At 50.6% G+C, this 21,498-nt stretch overlaps 1 protein-coding gene across 3 annotated transcripts in view; it reads left to right on the top strand.

Annotated features, from left to right (window-relative positions):
- The window catches only part of SEPTIN9 (septin 9), a 135,782-nt gene that overhangs the window by 23,601 nt on the left and 90,683 nt on the right, over positions 1-21,498 (top strand). Inside the window, exon 2 of one of the 3 annotated variants that reach the window (XM_027715682.2) lies at positions 534-590. In XM_027715682.2, coding sequence (XP_027571483.1) covers positions 534-590 — 57 coding nt within the window. Of the gene's footprint in view, positions 1-533; positions 591-13,531; positions 13,805-14,118; positions 14,251-21,498 lie in introns of those variants that run through there. The other 2 variants (XM_027715685.2, XM_027715681.2) reach the window with 2 other exon arrangements.

The following is a 21,498-nucleotide window of genomic DNA, read 5'->3' as shown; positions in this document are numbered from 1 at the left end:
TTTCTGAAATGGGTATGGGAATGGAGGTGCATCTCGTGTTCCAGCTGGTCTGACCCCATGACAGGATTCTCATAAACAATATGTTCTCAGGATGCTGGGTGCAATCTAGTGAGTAGTCTCTGCCAGTGCATGTCCTTAAATTGCTCTACTTTCCTCTCCCTTCAAGGAAGCCTGTCTCTGGAAGTGCTGCCCTTGTCTCTAGGATAAAATATCCTGGAGCAAGAGGTGAATGTGTGTGTCCCACTTAACGATTTCAAAAGTTCCCTCTGGTGTTTCTGGAAACCCTAAATACATTTGTGGGTTTGCTGCATTTGAATAATAATGTTTGACATCTTCAGGGAAAGGTGGAGGTCTCTCCTCAGGTGTTTTTCTGTTTAAAATAACACATAACACTCCTTGGATCACAGAGGTGGTTGTGCAGGGCAGATTCCTAAAAGAAAATATGCCTTTCCAGATGTGGAGTCATAGCAGGGAGGTAGATTCATGTACCCTATTCACATAAACTCCCTATTCAAACCTTCTTCTTGCTTTAGGAATCAGCCGGACCTCCAGCGGGAGACTTCGGAGGCTCAGCGACCAGACGAGTCCAAGTAAGTTGTGTGCATTTCTCTCTTTGAAACTGCCTCATTGAATAAAAAAAGCATTTAAACAATTGAGTGAATGCAGGTGGATAACACTCAGAAATCACATCTTCAGCCTCCTGTCATGGTTTGAGAGGCAAAGCTGGCTGCTGATAAATGAAGAGCTCTCTGTGCTGGAGAAAGAAAAGAGTACAAGTAAAATATGTCTTTTTAAAAAGCCCCACCAAACTATGAAAAGGGAGAACAATATAAAATAAATTATTAATTCCTTACTTCATAACAGCTCCAGAGACAATAATTAGCAAGCCCCACTTCAATTCAAGGGGTCTAACACAGGGCAACAGCAAGCAGGAGTGGCCTGAGGTTGAAAGGCAGCTTTAATCATTAGTAGCTCTTTCGGACTCTCCTTAGCTATTATATTTTATTGGATGTGGAGATTTATGGATTATAAGTGCTTGTGACTAAATTTACAGTCCTAATTACAGCTTAATGTTCTGGAAACTGTTTCGGGTTCAGAAGGAAGCAGGTGGGAGGGTTTGTTTTTCTTGAAAAAGGTGTTTTCCAGCCTCAGGAAAACAGTAGCAGATTTCTTGGTGCTTGTGAGTACCCGAGGCCGTGTGCTCTGCTTGTTTGTGTGGGACTTGGGGCTGCCCAGGGACAGAGACACGTCCCTGGTGGTTGTCTGCATTGGCCTGACCCTGCAAGTAGAAAATGTCACTGTTCTCCTCTAAAATACTCAGAGGGAAGCTGAGACAGCCCACTCCTGGGCTTTTGTTTCTGGTAGCACATTTTGCTGGCTGTGTTAGCCCTCCAATGAGCCTGTGCTGCTCCTCAGTTCAAAGCCCTGTGGGAAACATATAACCCATATTGAGGTGCTTTGTACCTCACAGACATTGTTCTTTATTAGCAGGTGCTTTGTTGCCATTGAACTCTTCCCATGTGTTTTCTTCTCTGAGATCATAGAATCCTAGAATGGTTTGGGTTGGAAAGGACCTTAAAGACCATCTAGTTGCAACCTGTGTGACCTCCCCTTGTCTCATAATTTTTTCCAGGATGCTGGCAGTTGTCTCTGCTGGTTGTTGCCTGTCCCCCCAACAACCCTCCTTGCCTGCTTGTAACCCTGCTCTGGCCACACTTGGTTCAGGGTTTATCTGCTCCCACCCCGTTGGTCTCTCTGTCGCTCAGTTTCTCCCTCTGGGCTCGATTTGCTTTTTCAATTCATCTTCTCAGCCCTCATATCCTGTCTCAGCTCCCAGATGTACTTATCAAAACAGTCGTTTTCAGCTTTTCCCTCGGCGTGGGTGGGAGCAGAAAGCCACCCTCGGGATGCCTTCCTGGAGTGCTTTGCTGGATTGAGGCATCAGCACATGTGGAATGGGAATTAGTCATGGATGTCTGGTTAAGTGTGCACTTAAATGCCCTGGGAGCTGTGTCACTGCCTGCATTGCCCCCATCTAATGCTAGTGACTGGCACAGGGAGAGATATTTATGCTATGGCACAGGTGAGGGTGACAGGGGACATGGCACACTGTGACACTCTCCTGCTTTGCATCTGAAGCTCCACAGCCATGCACCGTCACCACCTCCAACCCTCATGTTGTGATGTGTCACTGGGAGGATGTAACTGTGGTCAGAGCACCCCAAACTGGTGTCAAGTGGCAGGAAAAATGCATTGGGTGATAACTATTGGGGAGTCGCGGTGTTGTGTGAGTGCTAAAGCTTCATGGCAGCAAGAGGTCAGGGCAGAAGAACTGAGCTGCATTTTAAAGCTGACGCTTCAGAAGTCGGCCACCAGCGCAGAGCTGGTAGTTTTGAGCTGTAGTGTGTGTTTATCTTCTACATATGCAAAAACAAAGCTGCTGTCTCAGCCCTGGCACTGTGTGTTTCCATATACATACGTCTGAGGACAGAAGGGGGAATTGGTGCAGCTCCAAAGGGAACTGGGGTGTAGAGAATCTAAATTGACAGGCACAGTACATTTGTTCAAGCTTGTTTTCTTTAGACTCTAATTATATACTTTTCCACTTTTCTGGTGAGAGACCTTGTAAATTTTAATCTTTTTTTTTCAAGTTAAAAATCAAATGAGCAGTTCAGTCCTTTGGTTTACATTGCAGTAAATATTTATGACTCCATATAACTGCAGTTCAATTTCCCCTTGTTTCAGGTCCAGATTTTCCCCTCTGCACATCTGGCCTCGCACCCAGAAGCTTTTATTCCTGTAAAAGATAAATTGGGGTTGGGATGACAGAGCAGTGGTTGCAAGTGAAGCGTTGCAGAGGGGTCTTGGTTGCTTTGGGCTCTTTGCCACCCTAAACAAAGAAAAGGATGACGTGCATTTCCAAAGCCACCAGCTCTTGGGGTCTAGGTAGCTTCATCCATGTATTGCCTTGGGGCACGTAGTAAGGGCAGGAACCTGGAGAATTAATGTTGGCCTCTCTTGGAAACCTCATTCTGTGACTCAAACTTTCTTGTCCATTTGAAAGCGGTTATATGGCATTGGCATCCAAAAGTGCTCAGTGAGCAACAATTCCAGGGCTTTGGAGCTGTGGTTTTTGTTTTGTACGAGCCTGGTGCATAGTCCCAGGTAAGCCAGTGAGGTGGGATTCAGAAGTCCCTCTCCAGCTCTCTTGGAGCCCCTTTAGGCACTGGAAGGGGCTCTCAGGTCTCCCTGGAGCCTTCTCTTCTCCAGGCTGAACAACCCCAGCTCTCCCAGCCTGTCCCAGAGCAGAGGGGCTCCAGCCCTTGGAGCGTTTCCATGACGGCCTCTGGACTTGGTCCAGCAGCTTCACATTCTTCTTGTGTTGAGGGCCCCAGAGCTGGAGGCAGCACTGCAAGTGGGGTCTCAGGAGAGTTGAACAGAGGGACAGAATCCCCTCCCTTGACTTGCTGGTCACAATTGTTGTCCTGTAGCCCAGGACAGGGTTGGCTTTTTTGCCTGACAGTGCACATTGCTGGCTCATGTTGAGCTTCTGGTCCACCAACATCCCCAAGTCCTTCTCCCCAGGGACAGTCCTGATCCATTCTCTGCCCGGCCTGTATTTGTGCTTGGGATTGCCCTGACCCAGGTATGGGATGTTGCCCTGGGCCCCACTGAACTTTGTGAGGTTCACGTGGGCCCACCTCTCCAGCCTGTCCACATCCCTCTGGATGGCATCCCATCCCTCCAGCGTGTTAACCACACAAGTTAAGAATGGCGTGTCAGGGAAGTTACTCCTGCTTCGGTTTCCTTCAGCTGTACTTGATGAATTTGAAGGAGAGAAGTATTTGCTGACACTTGCCATCCGGAGCAGTGGTGTGTTCCCCACTCAGCCAGAAAACAGCCCAGAGCAGCTGGAGTGGAAGAAATCGGCATCATGTTCCTCTCGGGCAGCCAGCTGTGCTCTGTACTTTGATTTGTTTCCAGCCTACAATTCACTTTTTGCTAAGAGGAAGGAACTTCCCTGGCAGGGATAATACAGGAGAGGGTCCATTTAAAAGGTAGAGTTTACTAATTTGGCTGAAACAGCATATTTTTTTCTGCGTAGGTGATCGCAGGGAGGACGATGCCTCCCAGTTGTGTTTCAGCAGCGCTGCTCCTGCACCAGTGCTGTCTGTGGGTCAGGTGCTTTGTTCACGAGAGGTCCCAAAGGGGTGGGAGGGGAGCAGGTGCCTCAGCTTTCCTGTTTCAGCCTTTGTCTGGCTGTGTGGCTGCCTGGAGCCGGCCGGAGCAGAGCAGGGGCAGGCTGCCAGGACCAGCTGCGGTCCAGGGCAGGCTTGGCTTTTCCATCCAAAAAGCAAGAGCACCAGCAGCCCCACTTCTGCATCATCAGCAGCTGGCTGAGGATCAACCACAACTTGTCTCAGTGCTTTTTGGAAGGGTAGGGCGTAATTTTGGAGAGGCACGAAGCTCAAGGCCAGTTATCTGGGTTATGTTAGAAAGGGGCACTGGCTGATGTCATGAAACCTTCACTGGGACAGTTTGTCTTGTATTGTCTAAATACTTCTCTTGGGTATAAAGCAGAGGCACTCCCATCCCAGATGTTGTTTGCACCAGCTCAAGCCCCTTATTCACCTTTATAATGGTGGTAGATGGGCCAGAAGCCACAGTGGGTGGACCAGTGTGGGCTGGAGATGCAGGAGGAGTGAGGTGATTCAAAGGTGCTGGTTGTGGTGTGAGCCTGTGGCCTTCTGCTCAGGGCACAAGTTCTAGGACCCCATTGACCACAATATCACTGCACTGCCATGCTGCCCAGGGCACCCAGGAGGTCTCTGCAGGAGCTGGTACCTGGGGTTAATAAAAGTGGAGAGATTATAGTCTTACATTACAATATCAACAAGATAGGCACAGATAGTTCTCGTCTTATTTTGGTTTTCCCTGGTCAAGCCTTGCATTTTGCCTTTTAATAGTTATTGATGTTCCCATTTCATAGCTGGGGGAAAGAGAGAGGCTGAAAGCTGTGCCTTGAGCATTGCCTGTGAATCTGGGGATCTTTCCCCTTGGGCACAATGGAAAGATGAGTGGCCAGGTGGATGGGCACAGCTTAAATTGACATTATCACTTTAACAAGGACAGCAGGATATCAGCAGCATTCACTAATTTGGGATGCTCCAAATTCACGGTAGATATGGCAATAGATCTTGCTGTTTCCCTCACTTGATTTAGTACTTTGCCCTGAGGACCAACTCCTCTTGTTATGCCTGGAGTCTGTAAGAGACTAACTCTAAAAATTCATTTATGTGAGGTTGTGGGTTAACCAGAATAGTGGAAATAAACAAAAGAAACGTCAAAAGCCGGGGGCTCTCCAGTGGAGCGTGCATGATGGCTGTTACATAAGCTAATTCGGAGTGCTATAAAAACCATTAGGTGTGTGAGGGGTTTTTCCTCAGGGAAGAGCTGTCAGAACTGTCACACATCTGCAGCTCAGACACGGGCACCCCCACTCACAGCACAGCCCTCCACGTGTCTTCGTGTTATCTGAGGAGGCTGAGGTTGGGACCCCCTCCTGTAAACCTTGATCCAGACCTGCAGCTTATCCTCCATCTGTTTGTAGCTTCCCGCTGGCATCCAGCGGGATCCAGGCTGTGTGTGCAGTACTTCTGGTCCAGCTGGAGGCTGGGGAGATTCACATCATCTCTTTGCAGTGTGATGTCAACGTCTCTTTGATGTGTGATGAAATGGCCTCAAGTTGTGCCAGGGGTGGTTTAGATTACATATTAGGAAAAATTTCTTCACTGAACGTGTGGTCAGGCGCTGGAACAGGCTGCCCAAGGAAGCGGTGGAATCGCCATCGTCCCTGGAAGTGCTCAAAAGTTGTGTGGATGTGGCAATCGAGGACGTGGTTTAGTGGTGAACACAGCAGTGCTGGGTTAATAGTTGAACTCAATGATCTTGTAGTTCTTTTCCAACTTTAACTGTCCAAAGATTCTGTGTTTTCACTGTGGTGAAGCAGCTGAGGGGTTAACTGGAGATTGTGGTTGCAGCCTCATTGCTCTGGATGTGTCCTTAGATGAGGTCATATGAATTTCTTTGGGCAGCCTCTATTCCCCTTTGTTTTAAGCACCAAACTGGTCACTCCAGCTGTTCTGGTCTCCGTGCCAAAGTGTCCCCGTGCACACGAGCTCCCTGGTGACAAACCCTCACTTGACACGTGTCCTCTTCATCACACATGGCCTTTCTTATCCGGAGGCCAAAGCAGTAGAGGGTGAAACTTGGTCACAGGAAAGCTTGGAGAGTCCCTTCTGCAGCAGCACAGCTCTGTAGGTGATTCCAGCTCCAGGCAACACGTTGTTAAAGCGGAAAGGCTGCTCCCAGTTCAGGTGCCTGGATTCCTGCACGGACACACACAGGGCGGTGCTTGTGTAACGTTGACACGTGGACTCTGAGCTGCCTGGGACAGTCCTGTGGGGCTCCCACGTGCTGCCAGCAGAGCTGTGTGTTACTCACAGTGACTGAGGGAGCGTGGGCGCCCGGGTGCACAGCTGAGAAATTAAGGAATAGTGATGGGTGCCGTGGGCCTGTGCTGGTGGGGGGATGTTCTGCTTGTCCTGTTCCTTTACAACATCCGCGATTCATCTCCAGTTTCAAGTATAATATTTTTTAATCCTAAAAGGCTACTGAAAGTCAGAGTGAGGAGGCAGATCTCTTGGTGCTTTCTTCCTACGGCACCTGGCACTGTGGGCTCTGGTGTGAGGAAACCGAAATGTAAGATACAAATCAGTGGTTCAGGAGTGACCAGGGCATTAATGCTCGGTAACTTTTGGGGCTTCAGCTGCTGTCTGTGTTTTGAGATAACAATTTTCCTCACTGGAGTGTGATGCAGATTTGTTGATGAGTGCTGAGGAGACCCACAGGGTTCCCCCGAGGAAAGGAGATGTAGAAGTGCAGAGTGTGGCTCCTCCAGGGCAGGAGCAGCAGTCCTTGAGCAAGGTTATTTATCACCTCAGGACCAGACATCTCTGCAGGAAGCTTCTAGTGCCCTCTCAAAGAGAGCCTCACATCAACCTGCAGCAGAGGGCAGGGAAGCAGAATGGCAGTGGACTGTGGTTTTGTCTCATCTGTTTGTCTCATCCCATTCTGAAGGATAGAGGAAAAAAATGTCAAGTCTTCTAGAGTAAAACAGTGTGCTAGGAAAGAAATACATTCATTATCATCTGTGCCAGCCTGTGAGGGCACAGCTGTGGTGGGATGTGGATGACTCAAGGTGCCTGTGCAGGAGCTGATGGGGCAGGTGGAGGGAACCCTCCTGGGGCTGGTGGCAGTGAAAGGACACACTTCCAGCCAGGGCACTGGAGGAATGGGACAGCTATGGAAGTGTGAGTGTGCAGGGTACAGCATCTACCGTCCTCCTCAGGAATGGGGGGAAATGAATGAAAGGAGGAAGAAGGGCTGGTGAGTCCTGGCCTGGTGTGTATGTGCTCACTCATGAGTGTTGGTTACCTAAGAAGCTGTGTGTGGTCACATTTCTCTCAGTTACATGTGTCTCTTCCTGGTGTTTGTTTTCTTCATCTTTTTGTTGCTGAAACGTCAGTTTGCAAATTGCTGTTGGGCATGTTGGCAGGCCAGCTCGTGGCTGCTCAGCTTTCCCTCTTCCCCCTCAAAGCCTGGTGTCCCTCACCACATGGGCAGAGACCAATTCCTGAGCCCTGGCTGCCCACCACAGGCATCCTCTGAGCCTCCAAGGCCAGTACCTCCAGTGGTGGCCGGTGTTTACCAACCTCCTAATTGTACCTTAGGCAGAGAGAATGGATTTACTCCTTGCTATATTTATCTGGTGTCTAGGACTGCAGGAGAGGCTGCCCTCTGTTGCAGGGATGGCTTGTTTGGAAAGCAGCTCTGCAGTAGGATTAGTGGATAAGGCACTGTAGATGTTCAGGGAGGGCCTGCAAAGTGTGAAGTCTCTCTACCGAAATTTTGGTGGCTGGGAAACCAATGAGTGAGCTCCAAAAAAAGCAACAGTAGCAAGGGATATTCCTGATTGACCAACCTAATGGAGTAGTCCCTCTTTGGTTTATTTTTTTTTTGTAGTTTCATTTCTGGCCAAAAGGGTTTTAGGATGTTCAGAGAAATGTCCAGGCCTGGATGATTCTGCTGCTAAATGAAAATATGGTCTGCTGCACAGTTCTGGGGTATTTTCTTTCCTTCAGTGGATCATTCTTTCTCCAGCAAGGGGAACTTAAGGCAAGGTAAGATGATGGTGGTGTCTTGTTGCTTCATCCTACCAAGGCAGCATCTCTGTGTTGCAATACAATAACATGGTGAAATCCAACCCTTCCTGTGGCTTTCCCAATAGACAGAAATACTTTGAAAATCCATATGTTGAGAAGGTGAAACAACCATCTCAGCAGGTTTGTCATTGCATGAGGTCTCCCCTCCACGCCCGAGGAGCTGAGTGCTGCATCCCACTCTCCTGTGCTGCCTGTGTGTAAAGTGCCCAGAAATTGTGCAGCTTTTTGATTAGATCAGATTGCCCAGAGTCACATGCAGCCTGGCCTTGAACACTTCCCTGGGCAACCTGTGCCTGATACCTAATCTAACCCTGCCCTCTGTCAGTGTGAAACCATTCCCCCTTGTCCTGTCACTCCACGTTCTTGTTCCAAAGTCTCTCTCCAATCTCCTTGGAGTCCCTTTGGGTACCAGAAGGGTCTCTAAGGTCTCCTGGGAGCCTTCTCTTCTCCAAGGGGAACAACCCCAGCTCTCAACCTGACCAGAGCAGAGGGGCTCCAGCCCTCAGAGCATCTTCATGGTCTCCTCTGGGCTCGCTCCAGCAAGGACACCTCCTTATGTTGGGGACCCCAGAGCTGGACACAGTGCTCCAGGCTGGGTCCAGAGCATAGCAGAGCAACAAATACAGCAGTGCCCAATGGAACCCTGCCTCCCCCCAGCAACTGCTTGGTGGGGAATGACCACAGTCCTTCAGGTATGGAGTAACCCCCTGTTTTGGGGTCTCAGGGAGTGAGTTGTGGAAGATAGAGTGTCGAGAGGGCAAGACTGATGGTAAGGAGGAGTCCAGGAAGGAAAACATAACCAGGGAATTGTGGAGGAGTTAATATTTATCCAAAACTCCCTGTGCTCTCCTGGGAGGGTGAGGGTCCAGTCCTGCCTTGCCTCTTGCTCTGGCCTGCCAGCTGCTGTTAATACTTCAACACCTGAGTGTTAAAGTGTGAGCAGAGAGCCAGGGGAGGTTATGCAAGGGATTTCTGGCAGTTTGAGGCTTTCAGGCAAAGAGGTTGAGAGCCAGCATGGAGGAGAGCTCTGACAGGGACTGTCCTTAAAGATATATCCTTCCACGGCATGGGACAGGACACAGGGACACTCTGTAGGTATCACCTCAGGCTGCATGGGATTGGGACAGGAGGGAGGATGTGCTGCTGCTCTCTTAGACATCCTCTGCTGCAAGTGCCACACGTGCTCTGGGTGGTGATGAGCTTTGTGTGCTGGGCACGGTCTCTGGCTTGGGAAAGGTAGTAACTTGGGAGGATCTGTGTGATCTGTGTTCCGGTGTTGAACAAATACAGGTTTTCATAAGAAATAGCCAGGGAGTGGCAAAATAGTGCTTGGCAGCACATGTGGAGCAGCTGAGAGCTGCAGCCCAGGGCAGGGCAGCTCCACGTCTGCCCAGCTGGGAGAGGGATATGGAGTGGGGAGGCAAAGAAACACCTGGCAAAGAGCAGGGTGGCAGCATTCAGAGGGTAAGTACCTCCCTTGGAAAGAGGAGGATCTCCTTGGTTTGGTTTTAACTTCTTTTCAAATGAAAAGGAGAATTTTAGCCAGAGTTCTCTTTCTTCCCCATCCCCAAGGCTCATATAAATGTAAATGAAAGGTTCTTGGAGCAAACAGTCCATGGAGGCTCAGAGACTGTCATCTGCTGGCTGGGTCCAGCCTGGGGGTAAATGGCATAGAGGGAATATAATGGAGTAACACTTGATTGCACTGTTTGAGTTGGGACCTGTATTTCCTCATGTGAAAATGCTTCACTGAACATAATTTGATTTAGGAATGCTCCACTCTGCTGCACTGTCCCCCCCTCTGTGCTCTCCTCCCAGCTTTCCAGCACTGCAGATAGCTGAGCTTGTGAAAGAACCAGTTGAATCCCCATTTTTCCTGCCTCTCCAGGCCCTGCAGGTCTTTGGCTGCTCTGGCTGCTTCCTGACACCTTTGTCAGTGCAGTCTGAACCTCTGATCCCTGCATGGGCTTGCAGCACTCACCCTTCCCAGCTCAGCTCTGGGGTTACAAGGTGGTACCTGGCTGGTTTGCTAAACCCTAGTGGAGGTGGCTGGCTGTGAGTGTGGGACTGCATGGGTGAACTAGGTAGGAAAGAAAATAACTCTTCTATTGGATCAAATGGCACAGGAACATAAGCCCAGCATAAGACTAGAGAGACAGACAAGGAATTGCAAATAAGATCTGCCTCTGTATCACGGTGGCCACTGCTGTGGCTGGGGACAGTGTCAACAGTCCTGAAGCCCCTCCTGGCTGCCCACTGCTGTCCTGGGATCTGTGCCACATCCATGGGCCCTGCTTAGCTACGTGTTCATGCACAACAAGCAGGTTATGGCTTGGCAAAGGGCTTGGGCGTTGCTGGGTGAGCCTCGGAGAGGTGTGAGAGAAAGAAAATTCAAGCTGAGCCTGGAGCAGGGTTTGGTTTACTTTTTTTTTTTTTTTTGTGATTTCCTTCCTTGCTTTCTCTGCACCTGGCAGTGCTTCCTGCTGGCTGTCACTATGGGAATGTCCAAACCTGGGAGGGAAAGTGTGTGCACCCCTGTGCCAGCCTCCGTGAGCACGGGGTGGCAGTGGAGCCAGGCTCCTGCTTTGTTTCAGATTCTTGTTTGCAAATGGAAATTGGGTTTATATTTGCAGCAGATAGTAGTGGTTTCCTTAAAGTTGCTTCTGCCTCTTCCCTCTCCTCATTGCTTTCCCAAAAGTCAGCCCTGGAGGGCCCTGAACTCCAAGAAGGCAGCCCTAACCAGGGGAGAGACTCCTCTGTCCCTTTCCTAAATTCTGGGTGTGCTTGACTTCCCCCCCAACCATTTAGCAATAGTATTAGAAAACAGAATATGTGTTATCTTTCTCTATATATATTTGTACAGTGAACAGACCACCAAACAGGCATGTGATGAGCTTCTCAAAAGCTACAGAAGGTGGGGTATCTCCAGCCCTGTGACATGTGTGTCACTGGAACTGTACAGTGGGAGGAAGCAAACCCCAATGCTGGCATCACCAGCACAGGGTACCCCTCTCTCAAACACAGGCACCCCAGTGTTTGCCTGGGAGAATTCTGCTTCAAACAGAAGCTTTGTGAATTCTGCTTCAAACGGAGACACATGACTGCACCTTTAAAGTGAATCCATGAAAATTTGCATGAGTACTTCAAGTCTGAATGAGAGGATCTACCTGGAGGTTTTATGAATTTGAAGTTCAATTGCATTAATCATAGTTTGGATTCACTTCCCTGAGTGCCTCTTGGTGATCTGCCCTGCAAGAAATGGTGTCTTTACTTTATCTTTCCTAATCATCTGGGTGTTGATGGGTTAAAGTCTGGAGGCTGAAATGTGTGCTGCCCCCATCCCTTCTTCCTTTCCATTCACCTTCTTCCTTTCTCCATGCTTCCCCTGAGTTTTTCCCTTCCTCTCCAGCCTAAGGAGCTTGGCAATAAGGCTGCTTGGTGGAGGCAGTGCAGTGGGTTTTGTGCTGTATGGGGCTGTGCAGCTGCCCTATGTCCTTGCTTTGTGTTCTGCACCTTTTACATCTCAGGCAGGAAACTTGGGTTTAGCCTGTTAATGGGAAAACATTGCTTATTGTCCCCTCTAATGCCTTGGGCTCTGGCAGCAGGAACACGAAGAGCTTTAATAGCAAACAGTGGATGAACAGGAATCTGAGAAGGAATCTAAACCATCTTGCCCAGGGAATAACACACTGGGAGAAACTTCCCAAAGGACTGGACTGTCCTGGGGCTGCCTCCCACCAGCTCCCTGCTGTCTGTTGGGATGTGCAGTGGTTGCTGTTGGCTAGAGGGCCTGACCCCATGGCTGGGTGCTGGCTGTGTTCCTCCCTCTGCTTTAGGGACAGTGATAGTCCATCAGCTGCTGAACAGGAGAAATCCACAATACTGAAAACCAATATAATGTATATTATAAGGTATATAATATAATGTGGGTCCAGGCTGTCCAAAAGTCCCAACACTGCCTGTAATGCCTGGAGTCTTCCCTTGGAAGTTTATTCATCCAGCTGGGAAACAATCTGTCCTTCTGCCCAGGTTATGAGAGGAGTGCCAGGCTCTGTCACATCTATCACACTTGGGTTTTTCCATGTGAACTGTGAGCGTTTTGGGGCAAAAAGTGTCACATGTACCATGCTGATCTTACAAGGGTTCTGCCAGCACACCTGGCCTGTGGAGCAGCTGTGCCTTCCCTCCTGGCATCTGCCACCCCTGCCTTGGGGATGTGGGATAGATGGCTTCTTTGCCAGCTCTGGGGACGGAGGCTGTGCCCTCACATCTGGCTGGGTGGCTCAGGCTGTCAGCAGGGATGGGCGCTGGATGGCACAGGAGGGCCGTGCAGGGTGGTGTGGGCAGTGGGCAGTGCCTCGTTGGAGGTGCTAACACAGCGTCCCTGCTGCCTGCCCGGGCCACCAGCCAAGGGGAAGTTTCCAAGCGGGCCAGCTCACTGCTGCAGCCACACATCCCTCCATCCCAGAGGAGGATCCAGCACCGGGCTCTGCAGGGCTGCCCTGCTCCCTCTGCACCCTGTGCCCTGCCCGGGCATCGCGGGGAAGGAAAACTGCTCTCGAACCCCACCTTCGCTCCACTGCGGGACCGAGGAGAAGACCAAGAGCTTCTGTCCGGGGCAGAGACTTTCACTATCGCTTTTGGCAGGCTGCAGAAGTCCTCCCGATCGCCGCCTTGCCGTGGGGAGGGAGGCGAAGCAGGGGCTCAGTGCCAGGGCCGGCGGCAGAGCTCTGCGAGGGCTGCACGGGGCGAGTAAACATGTGCGGCGCTCGGGTCCTGCCTGGTAGCAGCAGCAGCAGCCCGTGATGCTGTGCTTGGAATGAAGTCAGCCTTCATCAGCCGAATAGTTTATGCATGAATCGAAACTTCAGACCTGGCAGGGTGGGGGAACGTGCAGGATCTGCGCTCTTTTAGAATGCTGGAGCCAAGGAAGGAGGAGGGGATAGAGGAAATAGCAGGAAAATAAGACTGGGGAAGCGGGGAGAGATTTGAGAAGCTGGATGAGTTTTTTCGCTCTGTTATTGTGAGGAGCCAAGTTCCTTAAGCATCTCCTGGTGGATATTAAGAGGGAGCTGTGGAGGCTGGAGCATTCCCCTGGACACTCGCATGCTGTAGCTTTAAGACTGTTTTACAGAGGACTCGGGATTTCCAGTTTTCCTGTGCCTGGTGGAGTATTCCAGGGAGTTACAGAATTTTTCGGGTCATGTACCCCCTTTTTCTTTCTTCCTCCTTTCTCTTTCTCTTTTACTCTTCATTTCAAAGAGACAAAGCTACTTCAGTTTGGAGCACAAACATATGATCAGCACATGGAAATGTGGTAATTTGGATGCATTCATGATTGCAACAGATTGAAGAAATTAGACCAGACAAAGAGCTTTTTTTGGAAGAGGAGGAGGAGGAGGCAAGGCAAGGAGGGAGGGAGAGTGGGGGAAAGAAGGGGACGCCACCGAAAAAAGGGACGGCCGTGACACGCGGATGCTAAATATATCCCGTAGTAATGGAGAGGGACCGGATTTCAGGTAGGCTATTGATCTTTTCGTATGTTATATTCTGCCTCTGCCCTCCTACCTTTCCAGCAGCTTCTGCACTTTAAGAGGAGGAACAGCCCTGCTCCGGGTGGATTTCAGCCGATTCCTTTATTTATTTCCTTTTTTTTTTTTCAATGCTTCCCTTCTGCATTTCTTTCCTTTTTTTTTTTTTTCTCCCCCATCCTCCTGAGCCCTCGAGACAGACGGTGATTCCAGCAGAAGCCGAGGGGGGCGAAGGGGGAGGCAGGGGGGAAAAAGAAACTGCTTTCTAGGTCTGGATTTCATTTGAGTCTCTCTCTCCCTCTCCCCCCCTCTGCTCCCATGTGCCGCACGGCGCGGGGGGATGAATGCTGAGCCTGTTAGCTCAGAGCTGCGAGCCGGGAAGAGGGAGGAAAATAGCCGAGCTCTTGGCATGGAGACGCGGTTCTGCTCTGAAGGTTGGCTCCTGAGTGTGTGTGTGTGTGTGGTGGTGGAGCTTTTCCTGCTTGCCAAAGTGTCTTCCCTCGGTTTTTGCCCTCCCATCCTGCCTGGCTGGGCAGGAGCTGCCTGCGTGTTCCATGGCTGGTCCCCGTGTTACGCCAGAGCAGTGGCGTGGGCTTCACCTTGCTGGCCATGAGTGGGGGGGAGGCTGGAAGGGGGAAGCAGAGGAATGAATAACTCCATTTAATTCCCCAGTTTCCCTTCAAATCCCGCCCAGTGGTGCATGTCTGAGTGATTCCAAGAACTGCTCCCAGGTACACTGAGCCTTTGGGAAGCAGTGAGCTGTTTCGGGAATGGCTGTGACTCTGACTGTTTGCTTCCAGCAGCGGGGAGAGAGGGGACAGGCGGTGTGGTGTCACCCACAGGGCTCACCCTCAGCATGCATGAGCAGGATGACCAGGATAAGAGAGGGAAAGCCAGGGAGGGGGTGTCTGTGCCCAAATTGGCAGAGCCAGTGGGTATCCCTTCTCCCACCCCCATGGCACGGCACAGCTCACCCTCCTCTGGCACAGCAGCCCCAGAGAGGCACAAGGCCTCTTCTCCTGGGCGTTCCCAGCCGGCTGCTGGGCATTGGAGCTGGGAGGGAAACCACAGGGATGAGAGGAAACGCTCAAGCCAGGGTGGAGCGAAGCTGTGGCCAGGGAAGGCTGCTCCCATGGCTGGCCCATACCAGATCCACTGTGCCCCAGCCAGGGATGTACTGAGAACACCCAGTGCCCCTGGATAAGGACTTACCTGCAGGACCACCCTTCATTCCCCACTGTTTCTTCAGAGTGTGGACGGCACCTTCTCATCCCTCTTGCTTGTGCTTTCTCCTCTGGTTTGAGCCACTTCAAAGCATTCCTGAGAGCTGCTCGTAACTCAGAGCCTGGTGGGTGTTTCTGCAGCCTGGGGCTTTGGACTGGAGAGCCTCTGCCAGTGGGCAGGGATGTGGGGGAGAGGAGGGGCAGTTTGGTCCTACTGTGGTTTGGCCTTTCCCATCCTCGGTGCAACGCTCGGTCCTCTTCCTTCACACAGAGGTGGAGGGGGGCTCTGCAAAGGGTCACTGGTGAGAGAGGGGACTCCCTAGTGATGTGATCCAGGGCTTTTTGTTCTGAAAGACCATAAAAGGTGGGTTTCTTTGAGGCTTCAGGCTGCACACACTGCTCAGCTGCTGCAAGGAGCACAGAGCCCTCGAACCTGCGGGCAGGAAGACCCCGAGAGTCCTTGAGCAAAGATGCAGGAGCTCTTGCTAGTGCCCAGGAGCAGTGTTTGCAAAATGCTGATGTCCAAGTGTGTACATGTTTCACTGACCTCTGCTGGAACTGGCTTTTCTGTGGGTGGCTGAGCCGTGGGCAGGGAGGCAGGCTGGGATACAGAGGGGCAGGCAGCAGGGAGGGCACGTGGCTGTGCTTGGTGGCCTGGACCAGGTGTACATAAGTGTGGTGTGTGCCTCCACCTAAGGTGGTTGTGCCTGGGGGCTCGGTGTGGGATGATGAACACGACTGCTCTGCCCTCCTTCACACATGGGTGGGTTGGGTGCTGTATGGGGCCCTAGAGCCATGCAGGCCATCCCAGTGGTGTTTCTGATGGGTGGATCCAGCATGAAATACGGGATGGGGGGTTAGGTGGGCTGAAGGGCTGGTCTCGGATCTGCTCCACAGGTCCCTGCTTGAAGGATTCAGAGCAGGCAGGGAAAGCTGCTTGGCCAGGGCAGTGGAGGGAATGATAAACCACATGTGGGAAAACTGTTCTCCAGGAGATTCTGGGCACAAAAATGACAATGGTTGGATGCGATAATTTTAGGTGTTTCTTCTAACCTAAATGGTTCCATGATTCTAATATCACCAGGCCGTGCTGTTGATTCCCAGGTCCATGTCATAGCATGGATTCATGGTCCTGCTGCTGCTAGCATAGGAGCAGCTGTGCCAGCTAATGTGTTCCAAGGGTCCCACAGAGCTGTGGGCTCTGGCACTGCCACACTGGTGGAGGAGAGGAGCAGGGAGCAGAGCTCAGCCTGCCCCAGCACAGGCAGGGGGACAGCTGGGCCCTGGCTTTGGTGACAGAGATGACTCAGATCAAAGCAGATCTGTGCTGTGCTGGGGGCCTTGTCCCAGTCACTGCTCTGGCCCTAAACATGCTTTTAATTAATCCTCGGCTGTGGGTGGGATGAGCTGACTCCTGATCCGAGTGTGGGGCTGCCGGATGGGGCGAGGGCACTCCAGGGTGGGTGGGAACTGGGCCTGGCCTCTTCTTTGAGGACTGCTTTCCCACAGCTGCTAGAGCTGGGCATGTCCCAAGGGGTGTCCTCTGCCCAGGGAGAGCTCAGGCTTTCCTGCACAGGGGAAATCCTTGACTCAGAATGCTCTTTTAGGTGATGACAAACACCCTGTGCTTCAGGGGAAGGCGTTGAAGGTGCGAGATGATGCTGTGGGTCTGTGCCTGGTTCACTGCCAGCTCTGGGGCAGAGAAGAGTCTTCCTTGGTCTGTACCAAGATGACAGTCTCAGCACCTGTGGGTGCTGTATAACAAACACAATCTCACAGAACCTGTTAGTCTCTTTTAATCCGGTTAAACCATTTCTCACGCATTTCTAAAAGTTAATACTGCATGAAAAGCATTAGCTCTAAATTAATTTGTTTCTAGGTATGCCTCTCTGCTCGTTTCAGGGCTGGGGAGCTGTGCTCTGGGTGCTCCTCACATCCTCCTCCTCCCTGCAGTGCCAGGTTGCGCTGGTGGCAGTGGCCTGGAGATGGCTCTCCTGTCTTTCCCTAGCAGATGGCTCTTTTGCCGAGCCCGGATCTCTCTACAAAGCCTTAATTGTGAACGCCGCGGGGCCTCTTTACCTCTTCGTAAAAGAAAAGGGTCTGCAGCTCCCTGAGCAGTGGGGTTTGATTGCTGTGATGGTTGGGGTGAAAGGATGGCAAGGGAGATCTGATGTCCCAAGGAAATTATTAGTGTCACCTTTTGAAATTGCACTGGGAGAACTCATTTTAAGAGTTAACAAATGATGATGAATGGGTGATTGTGACACCTGACTGCAGTGAGTGGCACATGTTGGGCAGAGCCTGGCAGCTGGGAAGGGCTAAAGGTGTATAGAAAGAGGGATGAACTGCTCACTGACCCATTGGTGATCACTCTCTGTATCCACTATGGCTACGTTTATGTGTGATATTCTTAGTTTAACGTGGGCTTATACATCATACTGAGCAGCAGGGACACAGCCCCTGTTGCATGGACTGGGCAGGCATGACAGGGCATCTTTGGTGTCCTCAGAGCCACCCAGAAAGCACCACGTGCCCGGACTGAGCAACAGGAAAGGAAAGTAGGGACCCTGTATGTGATTGCTGGAGATATGAAGGGTTGCTCTGAGGGAATACAGTTGTTTCTTCATTACTTTTTAAGTAGAAGTTAATCTTTAATATGCATGTAGCAGAGGGATTTCTTCTGATCTTTCTTGCTGTCTTTCATGTCACAGGTTTCTTGGTGTCCTTGTTATTCCTAGGAAGTGGAAGGTAAAAGCCTAACAGGTTTCTTTTTAGTGGTCTTCTCACAGCTATACACCTTGTTTATCAGACATGTTTCTCTTTCTCTGGCTTGCAGCATGTCACACACTCACATGGGGCACCAAGTCGTGCATTTACAGTCTGGATGATTCCACCTCCTGTCAGATCCCACTGTGTTCACCCAGCCCTGGCACTCAGGGTCACCTTTCTGTCTGTCCTGTTGGTGGCTGATGGTCTGTCTGTAGCCCTCCCTTCTGCTGTCACTGTCCTGCTCATGTCCCTATCTGGTGCTGACCCCCATGTCTCGCTGCAGTATTTGATGCCCTGTAAAACTCCCTGAAACCTTTTTTTTCAGCCAAGTTTCTTGTTGAAGCATTTACCTTCACCCCAGGTGTTCTGCAGTAACCTGTTGTGGCTGTGGGTTTTGGCCTATTTAGCAGTAGCTCCATGCAGTCCCTCTCTCAGGGAAGGGTCTGGATTTGGTGAGGCTGTGGAGCTGCCTCTGCAGACACTGTGTCCACAGTTTGCTCCGTGCTGCTCCCAGCCCGCTCTTGGCTGCCAGCTCCTGCCTGGCCTGGGGATGCATTCCCGCAGTTGTCTGAGGCATGTCAAGGTATGAAGCATTATCCATTTCCTGATGTCTGCTCTTAAATCTGCTGCAAATTCTGCTCATCTCTGTTAAATATGGTCCTGCTGTGGGGCACAACTCATCTCTGGCCTGACAGCACAGGTAACGTTCCTCGACACCGCTCCGCTGGACTTGGCCAACCCTGGGGCAGGAGCTCCTCTGCTTCCTGCCCTCCCGCTTTGTGCTTTGCTGGATGACTCGGAGCCTCCCAGCAAAGTGATTCCCATGCTGCTGGGGTGAGGGAGGACGTTTCTCATGCAAGTCAGGGCTCTTCCAAGGTCCAGCATACCATAATGCTGAGTAGGAACAAGTACGTAGTTAGGGAAGTATGTCTGGGTCAACACATGTCTTGTGTTCCCTTAATGATCTCAGAAGCACAATATCTGTGTCCTGTTGGCTTTTCCACACAGTGCTTGCAGCTGTAACTAATGGACAGAGTAATTTGTTAGAGAGCAGTGATGCCTCGTGCTGTCAGTGCTGTAATTGGGCCCTGGGCTCTGTGGCCAAATCCTGGCATCACGTGGGCAGCAGGGAAGGTCCTGGTAGGTAGCAAGTCCCATTTTAGGAGCAGTCTTATACCTGAGAAAATGTAGGTGAAATTTCTTGTTCTGCCTCGTATTTTCTGTAAATCGTGAGGAAAAGGCAACTGTGCTCCCATTCCCCTTTGATTTTGGGTAAGGACCTGGTGTTTGGGTCTCTGTGCTGAAGCTCCCTGTTGGTGAAGGGGGTTGCAGCAGTGCCCACCTGCACGGGGAGCTCAGCAGTGCAGCTGGAAACTCAGAGCTGTCCTGACACTGCAGCAAAGGGTGTCATGAGTCTCTAAAACAGGGGGGTGTGGGATCTGAAGCTGTTCCATGTAGGTTATGAGTGCTTGGTGGCTGCTCTGGACAGCGGATGGAGACAGCATCCTTTGTGTTTGTGCTTCACCAATGTCCATGGACAATGACCCCTTTCTAATGGAGTTTTTGGCCTATACCACTGGTTCTTCCCAACAGCTTGTGTTTGCAAGGGCAGCTTCTCCCTTGCTAAGCACCAACACTGAAAAGTAATTTCCCTGTGGCTGAGTAAGAGTCTTTACGCTCTCTCCTCTAGCATTTCAGGCTGGTGTTGTTATACTGATTCATCCTGTGCTGGCACCAGGTGCTGCATCCCTGCCACAGAATGACTGTGAGCCTGTGCTGCTGGATGGAGCTGTTGTTTGAGTGCAGATGAAGTGAAATAGCCCTTCAGTGTAAGGTTCAAAAGAGTTTTGGGATACTGATGCCAAAAGTGTTGTTAGAGACTTATAAACAGCTCTGGATTGTGGCTCAGGGGGAGAATGGGCATGGTTTTACAGGTGAATAAAATGCATTAGCTTTACAAGCAAATAATCACACAATAAATCAGAAAGTATACTTTTTCATAGAATCATAGCCCAGGTTGGAAATGATGCCAAAAGGTACCCTAGTCCAGCCTTTTGTGGGAAAGGGAACCTAGATAAGGTTATCTGGCACAGTGCTTAATCACATCTTCGAAACCTCCAGTGATGGGGACTCTACCATGTCCCTGGGGAGCTTGTTCCAGTGATTGATTGTTCTCACTGTAAAAAATGTCTGTCTTGTATCAAAATGAAGATTTTTTTAAATTTTTTTTTTTCCCCATGGCCTGGTCCATGTAAAGTTGGTGCTACATAAGCAGGTCTGCATTAATTTTGTGATTACATAATTATAAACTGAAGTAGTTGTCTTTGAAGCCAATTCTGGTTTCCAGTAAAACCAATTTAGTGGGTGCTAAGTGTGATTGCTGGAATGTAGGAATTGGGGGGAGCCTGCCATTACCTCTGCAGCATCTCCAGGTTGCAGCTTTGACCATGGTGTAGCTTGAGGCTGTGGAAGTAAAAGCATTTTTGCATTTCATTACTGGCTGGCTGGTCTGGAAAATTTAACCATATCATCAAGACAAACTAAGTTTAATCTCCAACACATTGGAGCTGAGAAAGACTCATATTTCGGTGCTTTTGTTGTGTTGAAATGTTGATTCTTCAAAATCCCATCAGGTTTGGAGAAGTGGGGTCAAGGCACAGAAGTGTGGGCATCCTCTGCTGTGGCTGCTAATGAAGGAATTGGTCCATATATTCTGAAATGAGACTCTCCATGACTCCCCCAGTGCTGGGCTCTCCCTTCACGGCTTCCCAACCTGGGCCAGCGTCTGTAGACACTGGCAGCCCCCCCTCTGCCAGCTGGCACTGCCTACATGTATGTAACACTTTCTCCTTTCCTTCCCAAGGGTGCAGGATATGGGTTCTTTATTAGTTTCAGATGCTTTTTCTTTCCAGGATTACGGCTTCAATGTCTTAGTCACGGTGATGAAGGAGGGGCTTTGGTGTCTTAGGCCTTGCTGATGAGGAGAGAGGCTGGCATGGGGGGTTTGGGGGCTGGGGACACGTCCTTGATAGGTGCTGAGTGTTTTCTGGGTGCCTGATCCTTGGCAGTGTCAGGGAGCCCAGCACACATGGGATGGAGGGACTCTGGTTGGCTGAACATCTCTGATGATGTGTGTTTGAATCCATCTGGGTGGTTCAGGGGGACAAATGGAAAGAGTTAAAATCCTGAATTGGTGGGAATGGTTGCTTTGAAGGACACCTAGGAAGCTGAAAAGCAGGGACCCCCAGCTCCGGTCAGAGGTTTTGGGTGATGATTGCCATGAGTGTAACTGGAGGCAAATCCTGATGACTTGGACAGACATTGTAAATGTCACTTTACAAGATGACTTGTAAAGAGTCGATTGCCTGGGGCTGCACAAGTGATCAGCCTCAGTTCTCCCACCTTCCAGTCCAGAGACCTGTTTCCTTGACTACACCATGTGCAAAGGAGAGAGAAGAAGCTTTTTTTAGCTGCTTTACCTGACCTTTGCAAACCTATTCCCTGTAAAGAATGTCCAGAAACCCCTTGCTGCTTTTTTAGCACATTTGTGAGGGGGAGCCCTGCATAAGAAACATCTTGGTTGGCTTCACGAAGCACCTGAATGCCTCTCTGAGAGCTGTATCTACTGGGGCCAGGTGACTGAGACCCCTCTGGGGTCATCCTGCACTTCAGCAGCTGTATCCCGGCAGT

The sequence above is a fragment of the Pipra filicauda genome, unplaced genomic scaffold (assembly GCF_003945595.2).
Source record: "Pipra filicauda isolate LSUMZ 115617 unplaced genomic scaffold, ASM394559v2 scaffold80_size11013439_pilon, whole genome shotgun sequence".
In the NCBI taxonomy this organism is placed as follows: Eukaryota; Metazoa; Chordata; class Aves; order Passeriformes; family Pipridae; genus Pipra; species Pipra filicauda.
The sequence above is the reverse complement of the archived record's forward strand: the minus strand, read 5'-3'. Positions and strand labels throughout refer to the sequence as shown.